This window comes from Rhinoderma darwinii, chromosome 1 (assembly GCF_050947455.1).
Source record: "Rhinoderma darwinii isolate aRhiDar2 chromosome 1, aRhiDar2.hap1, whole genome shotgun sequence".
Taxonomy (NCBI): Eukaryota; Metazoa; Chordata; class Amphibia; order Anura; family Rhinodermatidae; genus Rhinoderma; species Rhinoderma darwinii.
The window spans coordinates 279,862,915-279,881,319 of NC_134687.1; the positions used below are offsets into that span (position 1 = coordinate 279,862,915).

At 42.6% G+C, this 18,405-nt stretch overlaps 1 protein-coding gene across 1 annotated transcript in view; it reads left to right on the forward strand.

Moving 5' to 3' along the window:
• AP3D1 (adaptor related protein complex 3 subunit delta 1) overlaps nt 1-18,405 on the forward strand; it is a 147,107-nt gene that overhangs the window by 81,384 nt on the left and 47,318 nt on the right. Inside the window, exons 19-22 of the mRNA XM_075864439.1 lie at nt 497-572; nt 1,069-1,268; nt 15,651-15,724; nt 17,212-17,377. Of these exons, the coding sequence (XP_075720554.1) occupies nt 497-572; nt 1,069-1,268; nt 15,651-15,724; nt 17,212-17,377 (516 nt within the window). The remainder of the gene's footprint in view (nt 1-496; nt 573-1,068; nt 1,269-15,650; nt 15,725-17,211; nt 17,378-18,405) is intronic.

An 18,405-nucleotide genomic window follows, 5' to 3' on the forward strand; every position in this document is an offset into this window, starting at 1 on the left:
CTTCGCAAATACTCTTCCGGATGAACGGGCAAAATTTCCTGCACACACTCCAAAATCTTGTAGAAATCCTTCCCAGAAGAGTGGAAGCTGTTTTAGCGGCAACTTCGTATTGATACATATGGATTCAGAATGGGATGTCCTAAAAGCACCTGTAGGTGTAATGCATAGGTGTCCCAATACTTTTGTCCATATATTTTATGTTTAAAATAACCTACTGTTTTAAATCAAGTTTGTGTGTTTGGTTTTTTTGTTTACGTTCTACATCCTTTTTAAAAGACAGGCATTATTAGAAGCTTTTTGCACTAGATATTAAATTTCTAATTGTATTAGTTACCGTTTCAAGTTTAGGCTTTCAGCACTTTTACATGCCCTCGTTGAACTTTCCTTTTGTCTGTACTTTATTTTCTCATACAATAATATAAGCAATTCCTCCTTTTTCACATCTTGTTGCTCTAAATTGCATTTCACAGTTTTCATTTCTTAATTCTCTCCGCAGCTGTATCAGGACTCACCCGGTGTTGACCATATACCTGTTGTGCAGATCGATCTTTCTGTCCCTCTGAAAGTTCCAGGTATTAAATACCCTTGAGATGATCAGATTTATCTTCTGTCAGGCAAAGGTTTATCACTATATCTCTATGGCAGGATACATCATGCTCTGCTAACTAGAATGGGCATGTTGATGGTGGAGTCACTGTAGGATTAACCACTTTGACTGGCAAACAATTTCGTTAAAGTAACTTTTAAGTGGCTGCTTTTCTTGCCTGTTAACTGGCAATAGTTACTTCTATTTTCTTCCCCTTTAGCCTGTTTTCTATCAACATATTTTGTGTGTCAGTTTTGTAAGGAGAATTGTAACATGGTTTAGGAAAGTTCATGAAACTGTCATCAGACAATTGTTCAAGATTCTGGTCAGGACTTGGTAAATATTCAATATTTAAAAAAATGTACATATACATTTTACATATCTTTTACAATAATATATGTATTTTACTTGGCCTTTTGCATATTTTGTGGTGTTTAAGATGTACAAAAAAAAATTAGACGCACGTTCGTTTGCTTGATTAGGGCTACCCAATTCTGACCAATATGTGAAGCTGGAGGAGGAACGAAGGACCAAACAGCGTCAGGAGAAGGATAAGAAGAGGAAGAAAGAAAAAGACAAGAAAAGTGGAAAGACTCGGCGACACAAATCTGTTCACACTGAGAGTGATGAGGACATTGCCCCGGCTCATCATGTGGACATTATTACTGAGGAGATGCCAGAGGTTGGTTAGTTTATTAACCTATACACCATATTCGGAACATACAAAGGACATACACGAGAGTAACACTTAAAGCTGTAAAAGTCTGATAGATGCGGGTCTCCGCTCTGGGACCCACCTCTAGATTGAGAACTGGGGTCACCTGATCCCCATTCTGCCTAGTAAGGTGGCTGCTGATTCCAGACTGACACTAGTGGTGGGAAGCCCCTGCTCTCTCCTTTCTACTCTTTGGGAGTTTCGGAAAAAGCCAAGTAAGTGCTTTTCAGCCGTTTACGTATCTCCCATAAGAATAGAAGGGCAGCCCCCTCTCCACTAGTCTGGAATCTGCAGCTTGCAGCAACAGGCGAAATGGGGGTCAGATGACCCCTTTACTCTATAGGTGTGGGTACCAGAGCTGGGCCCTGCACCTATCAGACTCTTTATCATCCTTTTAATTCTTTTTTTTTTTTTTTGGTGAGGTTTATAGAAGAAGAAGAAAAAATAAGTTAAGGTGCAAAAGACTTAATGTTTTTAGTGTTCTCTTTTTCAGACGCCTCTTGTCCTGTGTCTCTAGTGCACTTTAATGTTATGGACTGTTAGAAACTAACAAGGAACGAGAGCATCAAGAGTTCAGAGCAGAAAACAGGCAAAGCTCTCAAAAGGCTCAATCTCACTGAGAGTTGCTGTGCAATTTTGGCAGTTAGTTCTCACTGTCTTTATCAACAGTGATTCCCGATCTTAGTAGCGTTGGGGAGCCCCTGGAAAGAACCACCAAACTCCTATTTATTCGGAGTTTGGAGGTTGCGTTTCCCATCTCTGCTGTAAAAGTGGCAGCTGTTGCTGCTGCTGTCTTAGGAGCCCACTGACCGGGTTTATAGGTTTCCCAGGGTTCCAGTAAAACCTCTGGTTGTTAATCACTGAACTATAAATGGTCACTGTAGTCTGATAGTAATAACAGGGAGATGAACAACTGACATTTGTGGTATTTTAAACACAGCTACTCCTCTGTGAGGCTGAATCTATGCTTTTAATACGGGGCTGTTTAAAAGCAAACACCATTGTCAGAAATTCCAGTGTCAGACAACATGATTTGGGATTAAGTAAATTCTTCATTAACCCCTTCCCGACATTTGCCGTACATGTACGTTATGGAAAGCATTGACTTCCCGCATCTTGCCGTACATGTACGCAGAATGTTTGGGACCGGCTCAGAAGTTGAGCCGGTGCCATCATCACCGGATCTCGGCTGTATCTTACAGCTGACATCCGGCTGTAACGGCGGGGACCGAAATTAGCTTCGATCCCCGCCATTAACCCCTTAAGTGCAGCGCTCAAACGCGATCGCTGCACTTAAGGTGTTTGCAGCTCATCGCAACCCCAGTAATGAAATTGCCGGGGTTCCGGTGGCTGCAATGGCAACCGGAGGCCTAATACTGGCCTCCCGGTCTGCCTAGCACCGAAGCCGGTCAAGATCCGCCCGGCGGCGTCCGTAGCTGCCGGCAAGATGGCGCCGGGTCAGGAGCTGATCCGGCGTCATCAGCGGTGGAAGTCAGCTGTACTGTACAGCTGACATCCACCTGTAACGGCAGGAACCGGAGCTAGCTCCGATCCCTGCCATTAACCCCTTCGATGCAGCAATCGAAAGCGATTGCTCCATCGTAGCGGTTACTAGCAGATCGCCAGCCCTGACAGGCAATCAGGACTGGCGACTGCTGTTATGGCAACAGGAGACACAATGGTCTCCTGCTCTGCCATTACGGAAGCCGATTTAGGCCCCGCCGGGAGGCGAAGCCTAATCGGCTTGCTGTCAGTGAATGACTGACAGATCTAATACATTGCACTACATAGGTAGTGCAATGTATTAGAAAAAAAAAAATCTGACCGTTGGACCTTCAAGTCCCCTAGTGGGACTTGAGAAAAAGTGTAAAAAAAAAGTGCCAAAAATAAAAGTTTCAAGTAATCAAATAAAACACAATCCCCCTTTTACTCTGATCAAGTCCTTTATTATTGAAAAATAATAATAAACCATATGTATTTGGTATCGCCGCGACCGTAACGACCTGATGTATCAAAATATAATATTTATTGCACGCGGTGAACAGCGTAAAAAAAACCGTAAAAAACGTTACCAGAGTTTCTGTTTTTTAGGCACTTTGCCCTACAAATTTTAGAATAAAAAGTGATCAAAAAGTCGCACGTATAAAAAAATGGTACCTATAAAAACTATAGCTCGTCCCGCAACAAACAAGCCCTCATACACCTCCGTCGACAAAAAAATTAAAGTTATGGTTCTCACAACTTGGCGACAGAAAAAATACATTCTTTTTACAAAAGTAATTTTATTGTGCAAAAAGTTGTAAAACATAAAAAAGTGCTATAAATTTGGTATCGCCAGAATCGTACTGACACACAGAATAAAGTTAACATGTAGTTTATAATGCGTGGTGAACGCTGTATAAAAAAAAAACGAAAAAAAGCTGTGCCAGAATTGCGTTTTTTTGTTTACCTGGCATCCCAAAAAATAGGATAAAAGGTGATCAAAAAGTTGCATGTACCCCAAAATGGTACCAATAATAACTACAGCTCGTCCCGCAACAAACCAGCCCTCATACCGCTACGTCTATGAAAAATAAAATTAGTTATGGCTCCAATAAGTCAGGAAATAAAAAAATATGCAGTTGTGCCCGAGGGGAACATTTCTTCTGTTTGAAGAGGCGCTTTATCAAGGACCTAAAATTAGGGAACCAGGAAAAGGAGGGCCCAAACATATCCGCTGGAAGCGACGGTGCCCGTATTATACCAGGACAACACTCCCTAGCAAAATTCCCCAAACTACAAAGGCGGATCAAAAGGGGGATAATAAAGGACGCCATATATCAGTGCGACACCGGCCTGTGCAGAAAGGATTGCTTCACAGCGTAACACACATCTATGGATTATTTTATTGTGTTTTTTTACCACATTATTATACCACCTGACTATGCCACTTATATACTCCGCCCAGCTTACATATGCCCTACATTATAAACGGAAACACCAGTAAGACTCCAAACAAAACTACTACCAAGCAAAATCCACGCTCCAAAAGCCAAACAGCAGTTTCCTTCCACATATATGGCACCGTCATACCCGGGAGAACCCTTTTAGCAATTTTTGGGGTGTGTGTCTCCAGTGGCACAAGCTGGGCACGACATATTTGCCACTGAATGGCATATCTAGGGAAAAATATACATTTTTAATTTTCACCATCCACAGCGCATTCATTTATGGAAAAGACCTGTCGGGTGAAAATGCTCACTACACCCCTTAATAAATGCCTTGAGGGGTGCAGTTTCCATAATGGGGTCACTTCCCAGGGGTTTATTTTTATTATTTCACATCTGAGCCTCTGCAGTTGTGAACCAATACTTTGTAAATCGCCAAATTAGGCCTCAATTTTACATGGTACGCTTTCACTCCTGAGCCTGGTCGACTGTCCAGGCAAGAGATTAGGGCCACATGTAGGGTGTTTCTAAAACCAGGAAACCCAGCATAATAATTAGAGAGCTGTCTTGTTATGGTGGCACAAGCCGGGCACCACATATTGTCCACATATCTGTGGAAAAAATCCCATTTTCACTCTGCAACATCGAGTTCACACTAATTTCTACAAAACACCTGCAGGGTTAACATGCTCACTACACCCCTAGGTAAATGCATTGAGGGGTGTAGTTTCCAAAATTGGGTCACTTCTGGGGGGTTTCCACTGTTTTGGGCCCACAGGTGCCCAGAAACCAATCCAGCAACATCTGCACTCCAAATGGCGGTCCTTCCCTTCTGAGCCCTGCCGTGTGCCCAAACAGCAGTTTATGACCACATATGGGGTATTGCCGTACTCTGTAGAAATTGCTTTACAAATGTTGGGTTCTTTTTTTTCTTTATTTGTTGCGAAAATGAAAAAATTTGCGCTAAAGCTACGTCTTATTGAAGAAAAAGGATTGTTTTTATTTTCACTGCCCAATTCTAATAAAATTCTATGAAACCTCTGTGGGGTCAAAATGCTCACTAGGCCCCTAGATGAATTCCTCAAGAGGTGTAGTTTCCTAAATGGTGTCACGCTTTGGGCGTTTTCATTGTTTTTTCCCCTCAGGGGCTTTGCAAATGTGACATGGCCGCCGCAAACCATTCCTGCTCAATGTGATCTCCAAAAGCCAAATAGCGCTCTTTCCCTTCTAAGCCAAGCCGTGTCTCCAAACAGGCGTTTATTACCACATGTGGGGCATTGTTTTATTCGGGAGAAATTGCTTTACAAATTTTGTGGTGCTTTTTCTCCTTCAGTCCTTGTGGAAATGAGTAAAAATAAGCTAAACCTACATTTTCTTTGAAAAAATTTGGATTTTTATTTTCAGGGCCTACTTCCAATAATTTCTGCAAAAAACCTGTGGGGTCAAATCGCTCACTATACCTCTAGATAATTTCCTCAATGGGTGTAGTCTCCAAAATGGGGTCACTTGTGGGGGGTTTCCACTGTTTTGTCTCCTCAGGGACTTCGTAAATGTGACATGGCCTCCGCAAACCATTCCTGCTAAACTTGAGCTCCAAAAGCCAAATAGCGCTCTTTCCCTTCTCAGCCCTGCCGTGTCTCCAAACAACCGTTTATTACCACATTTGGGGTATTGTTTTACTCGGGAGAAATTGCTTTACAAATTTTACGGTGCTTTTTCTCCTTTAGTCCTTGTGGAAATGAGAAAAAAAATCGCTAAACCTACATTTTCTTTGAAAAAATGTTGATTTTAATTTTCATGGCCTACTTCCAATAATTTCTGTAAAAAACCTGTGCGGTCAAAATGATTTTTACTGTTTTGGCACCTTCAAACCTGACATGGTGCCTAAAATTTATTCTAACAAAAATAAGGCCCCAAAATCCACTAGGTGTTCCTTTGCTTCTGAGGCCGGTGCTTCAGTCCAGTAGCACGCTACGGCCACATGTGGGATATTTCCTAAAACTGCAGAAACTGGGCAACAAATATTGAGTTGCATTTCTCTGGTAAAACCTTCTGTGTTATAAAAAAAATTGTACTAAAAATTTATTTCTGCAAAAAAATATGAAATTTGTAAATTTCACCTCTACTTTGCTTTAATTCCTGTGACATGTGTAAAGGGTTAAGACATTTTCTAAATGCTGTTTTGAATACTTTGAGGGGTGAAGTTTTTAAAATGGGGTGACTTTTTGGGGGTTTCTAATATATAAGGCCCTCAAAGCCACTTCACAACTGAACTGGCCCCTGTAAAAATAGCCTTTTGAAATTTTCTTGAAAATGTGAGAAATTGCTGCTAAAGTTCTAAGCCTTGTAACGTCATAGAAAAATAAAGATGTTCAAAAAACGATGCCAATCTAAAGTAGACATATGGGGATGTTAATTAGCAACAATTTTGTGTGGTATAACTGCCTGTCTTACAAGCAGATACATTTAAATTGAGAAAAATGCTAATTTTTGCAATTTTTCGCTAAATTTTGGTGTTTTTCACAATTAAATACTGAACATATCGAGCAAATTTTGCCAGTAACATAAAGTCCAATGTGTCACGAGAAAACAATCTCAGAATCGCTTGGATAGGTGAAAGCATTCCGGAGTTATTACCACATAAAGTGACACATGTCAGATTTGAAAAATGAGGCTCGGTCAGGAAGGTCAAAAGTGGCTAAAGAGGGAAGGGGTTAAATGTCACCTGGTTAACCCAGCAAGTAGTTCAGCGCCGCCTTTAAAACACTAGAATAGACAAATTGTCAGTTCTGGATGGTATACACCCTTGCGTTCTCCAGGAATTAAGTACCATGATACAGTCCTTTTATTTCTGATATAAAAGGATTCTATCGTAACAGGTTCTGTTCCACAGGACTAGCGCATAGCAAATGTGGTGCCAATATTCAAAAAGGGGTCAAAAAGTGAGCCTGGAATCTATACACCTTTTAAGTTTAACCTCCATTTTGGGTAAAATATTTGCGGGTTTTCTAAGAGATGCTATTTTCGAGTACCTCAATACAAATAAACAGTTAACACCGCATCAGCATGGGTTTATGAGGGATCAGTCCTGTCAAACTAATCTGATCAGCTTCTATGAGGAGGTAAGTTCTAGACTGGATCTGGGTAAGGCTGCGGATGTGTTGTATCTAGGCTTTTTAAAGGCGGTTGATACTGTGCCGCATAAAAGGTTGGTATATAAAATGAAATTGCTGGTACTAAGAAAAATGTGTAATTGGGTCAACAACTGGCTCAGTGATGGAAAACAGAGGGTGGTTATTAATAGTACATCCTCAGATTTGGTGGCAGATACCAGTGGAGTTCCACAGGGATCAGTATTGGGCCCTCTTCTTAACATGTTAATGACCTTGTAGAGTGTTTACAGAGTATAAATTCTGTATTTGTAGTTGATACTAAGCTCTGTAAAGTAATCAACACAGAGGAGGATAATGTAATACTACAGTGGGATTTGGGGAAGCTGGAAGTTTAAAGGGAATGCGTCGCTAGAATTTTTTTTTTAAGTTCATTATTATTTAAGTGATTACACATTGTTTACATTTTTAAATTTTTTCACAAGTCAGGAAATATTATAAATGAGATTCTAATTTATAACATTTCCATGTGCTGGGCACTAGAGGGAGCAGTTCCCAAAATTGTAGCACGGTCAATGTGGTAAAGCAACCTCATTGATTTATGTTGCAAATTTGGGGTGGACACTCTCAATCTAGTGTCCACACACAATCCCCCCTCCCTTCTAATGGCTAGTGCCAGGAGATGGAGGGGTTTGAATCTTCAAACCGCCTACACTGTGTGCCGCCATTTTCTGAGCGACTGCACAGTTTAGGAGGATTAGATACAGTGCTCAGCAGACAGTATAACACAAACATACACAAATGTAATACACACATCACATACACGAACATAAATTACCTTCTCCTGCCTCGGCTCCTATTCCTTGCGCCTTCGCTTCCTTGAACATATGGCCGGAAATCGTCATCTTACTGTGCGGCTTCCGGTCCACATGAAAATGGCGCCGGATTTCGCTCTGCGAATGAGCTTAGTTTTGGTCCATGTAGCAGTGCCGCATGCGCCATTCCCACATAGACGGTGTACGCTTCAGAGAATGGAACGGCTCCGTTCCATTCACTATGGGCTTGTATGTGCCGTATTCCATCTCTGTATTTGTCGTCAATCGACACATACAGAGATGAAAAAAAAATGGCAGCCCCCATAGAGAAGTAAAAGTAAGAACAAAGTAAAAAGTAGAACATGAGAACACAAATAAATACAATTTAATATCATATTAAAAGCAATATGGTAAAAATAAAATAGATGAGCGGCATAGATGCTCATGACAAGAACATAGTTTTGCTTCTTTACAAATCACTAGTCAGACCACATATGGAATATGGTTTACAATTTTGGCGCCTGTGTATAAGAAAGACATGACTGAACTAGAACAGGTGCAAAGAAAGGCGACCAAGGTATTTAAGGGAATGGGCCAATTGTAGTACCAAAAAAGATCAAACATGGGGCTATTCAGTTCAGAAAAAAGACGTCTTAGGGGCGATCTAATTACAATGTACAAATATATAACTGGACAGTACAGATCTTTCTTATTTTTAAATCAGTTCAAGTTTATTCAATATAAAACAGCAGCATTACAGGTCATCACATAGTAGGAAACACAAGAGTATTGTTTGCACATCAAGGACCCAACATGTAGTTCAAACCAAGCAAATTAACCATACCCAAACATCCCCCCCTCCCCCGTCCCCCACAGTCCTCCAGCTCTCTATGTCCAATGCTTTCCGTAGGTTATGTCCAGCGACTGGCTTTCCCAGTCCATCCCTCCCTATGTTCCAGTTGTAGGGATGCCATATTTATACTTTCAGAAAATATAATTCTCAATATTGACCCACCCTATGCCAACTTTTTCCACCCCCCCCACCAGTCCCTTTATACCATTACAGAAAACTGTATCACCCAATACAAGGATATTACCTTTCGGGTCTCCGATCAGAATCCACTCAACTCCGTTCTTAATCCAACCCCCCCCCCTACAGTGCCCCCATCATTCTGTTGTACCAGCTTACTCTGAACGAATTGTAAGGAGTTTCCACTGATGCCACTCCAGAGTGATCAATCCACCTGGCCCATTGTTTGTCGAATTTCATAGTAGCCCCTATTTTTGAGTATATTTTATGCTCCGGCAAAACCTTGTAGTTTATTGTTCCGATATTTTCCTGTGTCGAGGGCGGTTCCCCATCCAGCCAATGCTTGGCTTTACCCTTTTCTTAGTTGAGACATTTTGGCAATGGCCAAACATTCCATCCATTCCCCCTCCAAATCTCTGACATATCCCAGACGCATCACTATTGGATCTATTGGATCTATTGGAATCCGCACATCATAAACTCTCCCCACTAAGTCTGATATCCCCCCCCCCATAGTTTCCCCAGAGCCCCACACGAAAACATGTGAAAAATGTCCGCCTCCTCTACTGGACACCTTGGACATTTGGCATCAGTTCTAAGCCCCATGCACTTCAGCACCCAAGGGGTCCTATAGACCCTATGTATCAAAGAGTTGAGATCTCCTCTGTGCTACATTAATAGACAGTCAAATATGAGAAAAAGTGCAGCATTCGGGACATGGCGCCTGGCAGGTAATCCAAAAGAAGTATATTTAGATAAGCCTGAGGAAGGGATCTGTCCGGTCCTGAAACGCGTAGTGTTTCACAATAAAACTTATACCAAAGAAAAATATACTACTTTTGGAATAAATACCTGCCAGGCGCCGTGTCTTGAATGCTGCACTTTTTTTCTCCTATTGATTTGATTCCACCCGAGGGATAGCAGTGGGTGGCAGCCAGCACCTAAAGAGACATCACTGATATTAATGCAAAGCAGTAGCGTTGTGCCTATACGTGCGCAACAAAACTAGGTAAGTAAACCAACTCACTATGTACTGTTATCTATATACCTTCAAAACAGTATTATCTTAGGGGAGCGCTGTTTGTCCTCCTTTTTCTCTTCCTTTTTTTCCTTTCATATTTTACATTAATAGACAGAACACTTGGTGACGCTATTATTTCCCCCCAGTGGTTTTTGGGAATGAGACCAACATCCCGCTCCCACTTGGCTTTGACAGGTGCCATAAGATCACCTAAGTACTTGGTCAACAACCTACCGTACACCAAGGAAATCTACCCCTTTGAGGTAGATGCTTTTGCAATATATTCCAGCACACTCAAAGCGTGCATTATCAGATCTACCATGTCCGATTGCGTCTGTAAGGCGTGACGGATCTGTAGATACTGATAAAACATAGTTTGATCCAACTGAAACCAGTCTTTTAGTTGCTGGAAGGATTTGAGGATGTTTCGCCATCATATAACGGACTCAGCCTTATAATGCCTTTTTGCGCCCAACCCTGCATTCCACTCAATTGATACAGTTCCCACAGGAATGGATTTTTCCAAAGTGGAGTGTACTTGTTGCATTCCCCTGTCTCCAATAGCTGCTTACATTGCCACCACACTTTATGCATGAGAATTAATGATGGTTTATTGCTCGCTAACCTCTTGTATGTATGTGCTTCCAGTCCCGTCAGTGGGTTTTCCCCGCCCCCCAAATATACTAAGATGTGTGCACTGGACCCCCATTGTCATTCTCCCACCCCCAAAAATGCTGACATTGAGCAGCGAGGTAATATACCCACGCATTTGGCAAGGCTAAGCCCCCTTCTGTTTGGCAATTTTTCCAAGTTTATTCTGGGCACTCCTTTTTTCCACACCAGATCCCTAAAAAGTTTGTGAAGCCTCCTAAACCAGTATTTGGGGATCCATAGCGGGGAGTTATGAATGATGTACAACACCTGTGGCATGAGGATCATTTTTATTAAGTTAGTTCTACCCAAAGCAGAGAGTGGAAGTTTATTCCAAGCCTCCACTTTGGCTTTTATCTTCGGAAACAGTGGCATAACATTGAGACAAGTAATCCATCACTTTCGCCGACACTGTAACCCCCAGGTATTTGAATTCTGTGACCACTGGTATGAGTACTGCATCCCCACCAGTCGGGGCAGGAACCGGGTCTATCTGCATGATAGCTAACTCTGTCCAGCTTCTCATCCGTCCTAAATAAGTCTCAAAGCATTTATTAAGGTCCATAACTATCGGAAGGGTATGCTCGGTTTAAGCAACAACATATCTGCATACAATGCTATGCGTTCCTCTACTGTCCTATATCTCCGCTCCTGTATGTGAGCGTGCTGGCGAATAATAACTGCGTCAAAGGACAACCCTGACGCGTCCCCCTAGCCAACGAGAACCGGTCTCATAGCGCTCCGTTTGCCCTTATTCTTGCGGTTGGGGCCACATATAACCGCTATATCCACTTTATGTAATTAGGGCCGAAACCCTGTCTCTCGAGGATTGACCACAGATAACCCCACTAGACACAGTCAAAAGCTTTAGCAGCATCTAACGATAAAATAGCTCTGCCTGTAGGGTTCTCCGGGAAACCTGTAAATTCAGAAACGGACGTCTCTGGTTCACCGCCGTCGACTTGGATGGTATAGATCCAGATCGGACTCCATGTACCACCAAATCCACTACTTTAGAAAGCCTGAGTGCCAGAACCTTCGGCCAGAATTTTAATGTCTTCCGACAACAGGGATACCGGTCTGTATGATTCCGGCAGTTAACTATCTTTCCCATCCTCAGGCAAAGCCACTATTGTCACCTCATACAGTGAATCTGTAAGCATCCCCCTTTCAAAACAATCTAACAGAGTAGTCAATAACTGTGGAGCAAGCTCCTCCCCGTACTCCTTAAATATTTCTACCGGGAGACAGTCTGGCCCTGGAGCCTTTTCGTTAGCCAGGGTCCCTATTGCCATTTGGAGTTCCTCCAGAGAGATAGGCTTTTCCAATACCATTCTCTCCTCCAGCCCTAATCTGCGAAGACGGACCTCCTCCAAGTACTCCGCTAGCTGTTGTGGTGTATAACTCGCCTGTGATTCATACAAAGCAGTATAAAACTAATTAAATGCTTTCCCGTACCAGTCTCTCGCTGTCCTCCTTCCCCCTTTTATAGTATGAATGTAATTATTCCCTCTCCGGGCCGGAGTCATTTTTGCTAACAACTGTCTTGTCTCCCCTTCATAATATTGTTGTCTAAGGATCATTCTCCAATTATCTGCCCTTTCCAACTCATGGTGTTATAACAACTTCTGAGCCTCCACCTAGTTTTTCAGAGATTCTGGCGTATTATGTTCCCTATGGCTCTGTGTCCGCCACCCGCTCCAACAAAGTATCCCCGAGCTGTCTAGACTTTGTTTTAATAGCAGTAATGTTTTGGATAAACACCCCCCTCGACCAAGCCTTCATTGCATCACTAAGTATCCCCTGTGGCACTGTACCGGCATTAAACTGAAAGTATTCCTTTATCAGCTCTAACAACACCCTATTGTCAATCAATCTCAGCCATAATGCATTCAATTTCCAGCATCCCTGACCTTGTCCCGGCCTCCCTCCTCTCACCACCTTCGATAGCATAGGAGAATGATCCGACAATTCTCTCTAAATTTTCTATCTGTGCAATAAAGGGTATTGCTGTAGGAGAACAGAGTATCAAGTCTATTCTGGGGAGAGACTGATACGTTGAGGATACACATGAGTACTGGCACAAACCATACAGTCTGCATTCACTTGTAATGCAGCCACAGCCTGAGAATGTGCTTGTACATCCAACGGTAAATTAGGAAGAGCATCCTCCATGAACACTCTCCCTTCAATAGCTGTGGTGTGCTCCGCCACTTTCTGCACGTCATTTCTCAGCAGCAAAATGTCCTCTTTCAAACCCCCCCCCCCTCCCCCCCCATCTGGCAGGTTAACGTAGTGGGAACTGATGAATTTTGTTTCACTGCAGCCTGAATGTATGTTAAAGAGGGTTCCGACACACCTCCCCTCTTAGTGCTCGGCTGCCCTCCATTACTTTGCTGACCCAGCGTGGTCCCGCTTACTTCTGCCTCCTCTTCGCTCCCTATGTCCTCCTCCAACATGGAATAGCAAGACCCATAAGATGGGCATCTAGCCGCCGGTCCTCCAAGTGCCTGCAATTTGTGTCGCCGAGCCTCCTACCCTAGGTGTATGGGTGAAGCGCTCCAACCTTTCTGCCGCGTCCCGCCGGACGCCTCTATGTTGACTCTCTCTCATCAGTGCCATCTTGGGAGCTTGACCCGGGACTTGGCGGTGGCGTTTTCTGCTTCTTAGAGAGGGTCATCGTGGCAGGTCACTCGTGTCAGCCTCCTCCAGTGTAATACTGACTGGGGGTATGAGGTTTTCCCAGGTACAATGGGATATAAAGGTAATTTTCAGGATGTGCACAGCAGGAGCACCAGCCTCCCACATCTGCTCACATCCGCCACTAGGCCACGCTCCCGTACAGAGATCTTTCTAATGATGTTTTTACTCCTAGGCTTGTAACCAGGACAAGGGGGAATCCTCTACGTCTAGAGGAGAACAGGCTTCACCATCACAGACAGGGATTCTTTACTGTGAGAGCAGTGAGACCATGGAACTCTCTGCCACAGGATGTTGTGATGGTTGATTATTTGAACAAGTTCAAGAAAAGCCTCGATCCCTTGCTTTAAAAATATAATATTACAAGTTATGAGTATTAGATTCTGGAGATGGGACGTTGGTTGATTCAGGGATTTATTCTGATATTTGGAGTCTGGAGGAATTTTTCTCCTAATGAGGCAATTGGCATCCACCTCATGGGGGTTTTTATCTTCCTCTGTATTAGCATGGTAGGATTATAGGTTGGACTTGATGAACCTGTGTCTCTTTTTCAACCTTATTAACTTTGTAACCATTAAAGAGAGGTTAGAAAACAACTAAAAAAAAAAGTATTCGTATTCGTCCCTTCAATCCCCTGGCGATCCAGCGCAGATATTTCGGTGGTCCACCGCCAGTCTTTATTTAAAGGCTTCCATCGATGATATTCCATTCCAGGACATGACCGCTACAGCCAAACACTGGCCTCCGCGCCAAAATGCCATACATACTGCCAACAATAACTAAAAAAAAAAAATTCATAATAGTACCTCGTGCCTCACATTAATAAGTAAAAGAAAGCAGATTTTATTTTATAACCGCGTAAACATGAATGACGCTATAAATGTGTTATTATGGTCACAACGATACCGAATGTGTATATTTTATGTATTGAGACTTATTTGAATGTTTATTGTAAAAAATGTTTGGTTTGTTTTTTTTTTTACTTTTTATTTTTAAACACTAATGTACTGCCATATATCTATATGCCAGTATATTAACCTGTGTACTAATCGTACTCGGGCAGTTGTTGGGACGTACCGAAGTGCCCTAACAGGAAATATGGGCAGACATCCCTGGGGTCCTTCAATAGACCCTGGGCTGTCTGCCGATATGATATGTCCCTCGATCACATCACAGGAATTCCCTGTGACTCGATCCAAAGGGCATCCCCCGTTCTCATTTTCACCTTGAATGTCAGCTGTAATCGCAGCATTCAGGGGAATAGCGGCGGAGATGAGAGGTTTCTTTGATCTCCGCCGTTAGAGCGGGGCTGCGGGCTGTGTAAATACAGCCATTGCCCCGCTCCTGTCAATCAGTGCGCGCGCGCGCAACGTGAGGTAATGCGGCCAGCGCTGCTCTAATGAGCGGCTGCGCAGGCACTGAAGACAGGACATGGGGGTGTTTTGCAGTGTGCGCGCCATGTTCTGGCTTCAGTACTGGCAATCATTAATGCAGCGCTGGTCACATCGCATCATGCTGACTGCACGTGCACGCTTGTCAGGACTCCGGAGCTGGGCAATGGCTGTATCATACAGCCACAGCTCCGCTCTAACAACATTCATGTGTTACTATTCTTAGCTGTGCGGCCGCACAGCTTTGTATCATAATACATGAATTACTGGTTTTGAACCGTTTGAGGGTGCACGGTATCGAAATTACGATGCATAGTGCAACCCTAGATGCTAGTGTATATATGGCACGTGAACACTGAGGCCTGTGTTTGGCTGCAGCTGTCATGTGCCGAAACGACACGTCATCGCTGGCAACATGTAAATAAAGACCGGAGGAGTGCTGCCGTAGCTTTTTCACTGCATCGGCGGGGGTTTGTAGAGTCATTGTAATTGTTTTGTTATATTAGAGTAAACATGGAATACCATAATAGAACACGTGGGAAAGTATTGTTTTGTCCGGAGTGTCTAAGTTGCAAAAAAAAATTTAAATATGCACTTGCTTGATAATTTTTTGACACCATAACGTGAAAAAGCATTAGATAGATGGATAGATAAAAAAAAAAAAAAGTTCTAATATTATAACACCCCAAATGTGTTTATTTCAGAATGCCCTTCCTAGTGATGATGATGACAAAGACCCAAATGATCCCTACAGAGCACTGGATATAGATTTAGACAAGTATGTAACCTTCTAACAATCATTAGTGTTTGGGTGTGTATGTATACTGTGTTTTTCGGACTATAAGACGCACCCAGGTTTTAGACAACAGAAAATTGGAAAAAATTTCATTTTACTACTTTTACAAAGCAAAAACTATTTGTTAAAAAAATATATTTGTTCTGTTTCCCAACATTCTGAGAGCAATTTTTTGGTACATATGATTTTTTTTTTTTATCACTTTATTTCATTCCTTTTTTGTTTTATTTTTTACATTGTGCTTGGGGAAAAATGGGAAAAGGTGTTTTTTTATTTTTTTCCCCTTCGGAAAATGTTTCCAACTTCTATTTTTTTTATTTTTATTTTTTACACATTTTATTAGTTCCCTCTAGGGTACTTGAACCAGGGATCATTAGATCGCTGGTGCAATACATGGATGAGTTACTGAAACAGCGTAACTCGCTGAGCTACGCTGTTTCCGTAACTCCCATAATAGTGAATGGCAGCTACAGAAGCAGCGTAGCATGCTACGCTGTTTCCGTAACTTCTATTCAGTTCTATGGGAGTTACGGAAACAGCATAGCTCAGCGAGTTACGCTCTTTCCATAACTCGACCATGTACGCTGTTTTTGGAGCTACAGAGTTCCGGAAACAGCATAGCTCGCGGTGCTACGCTGTTAATGTAACTCCCATTCACGTCTATGGGAGTTATGTAAACCGCATGGCTCAGCGAGCACTCGGCTGTTTACTTAACGCCCGACCACCTAACCAGGAAGTGGCTGGGAGACAGCTAGAACATGGTTTAGGTGGCCCCGTTCTAGAGATGGCTGCGGGTCCCAGTGGTGGGACCCACATCTATCTTACATTTATGACATATACTGTGGATATGTCATAAATGTCCTTCATGGGAAGACCCCTATGAATGCCGCAGTCGCTATTGACCCCGGCATTTAACTAGTTAAACGGCCAGGATCAGCGCCATCGCTGTTCCTGGCCATTAGAGCAGCGTGTCCGCTGTAAAACACAGCGGACAGCTGCAGTGTATGGAGCGGGCTCAGCGTGTGAGCCTGCTACAAACATCATACCCGCTCCGTGATGTGCCAGCAGATCATGGGTCGGGAAGTGGTTAAGTAGGAAGCGGTCAGGGGGCCCGGTGCTGCCGCGTCCCTTGACTGCCGACTAGAAGAGGCTGGGACTTTTTAGCAAGATTTATTCTTGCTAAAAACTGCGTCTTATAATCCGAAAAATACGGTACATATTTATTGGGGTGGGGCTTCTTTTACTCAGTCTGTTGCAATGTTGCCATGATCCAAATTATTAATACATCATCCATTTCAGGAGGCTTATTATTGAGGTCATAACATGTTTTGAGTTCTATTACCAGCAGGCTTATGATCATTCTATTTTCTTAATTTATTTTAATAGTTTTAATCGAAGCATCGATAAATACTATTTCAATTTAGATACTGAAACTGATACACATGCCAGTAACCGTCTTTATCTACCAGGCCTTTGGCAGACACAGAAAAACTTCCAGTTCAAAGGCACCGAAACACAGACAATCTAAAATCTCCTGAAAATGATGCCTCCACCTTGGTTCAAAAAGTTAAAAAGTCCAGCAAGAAGGAGAAAAAACAACCAGAGTCTGAGTGTGTGAAGAAGAAAGAAAAAAAGGTGACTAGCTATACCAACCTCTGTGCCCCTTCTTTCTCTCTTGCTCCATACTTTATTATTGTTTAAATGGGTGCCTACTTTTGAACGAACTGTGCATAAATCAATAGAACATGTGAATATAAGAAATGTTGTAACCTGTATTATTAGAGAAAAAGGCAGTTTTGTCCACTTATCAGCCCCCCCTCCTAACTGTTCACTCACTCTGAATTTACTTCTAAATTCGTCGTCTCGAGATAGATCAGCTCACTGAAAGGTCAGGTTACAGCTGCCCATAGTCAATGGAGCGTGGAAGTTCAGGAGGAAGCAGAGTGATAGAGAGGCAGAGAGAGGGAGACAGGCGCTGTAGCTTCTAGTAAGTGTTAAATCTCACAGCCCAGTGCTGGATTCTCAGCTACTCTTCTGTATTATGTCCTCCATGTTTCTGCTATTTCCGAAGGTGAACTACAAAGCGATTAGGTAGCAGGATGTTTTTTGTTTTTTTTTTGTGTGCCATGTATAGAAGACATGATGGCATCTAGGCCCCACCGACTAGCTCTAAGAATTAGAGCAAAAGAGAGCCTGTAAATCTGCTAAAAATTGCCGTATACAAGTCATATAATGGGCAGAAATAGTAGTATTCATCATGTACACACACATCGCCGCAGCTTCTGAAAAGTCACCTGAAAGGATAGGTACGCTTTAATGAACTCTTAAAAAGAATGTGTCGCTAGAATTTTTTTTATTTTTTTTAGTTAAACCGTTAGTGTATACACGATTAGCCATTATTATAATTTTTTTTATTTTTTCACAAGTCCGGAAATATTATAAATTACATTCTAATTTATAACATTTCCCTGTGCTGGTCACTAGAGGGAGCAATTCCCAAAATTGCAGCATTGGCATGTGGTAAAGCAACCACATTGCTTTATACTGCAAATTTGGTGTAAATACACACGCTCTAGTGAGCTCACAGAATCGTCCCTCCCTTATCCTGACTAGTGCCAGGAGAAAGGAGGGGATTGCATGTTCAAACCTACACTGTGTGCCGC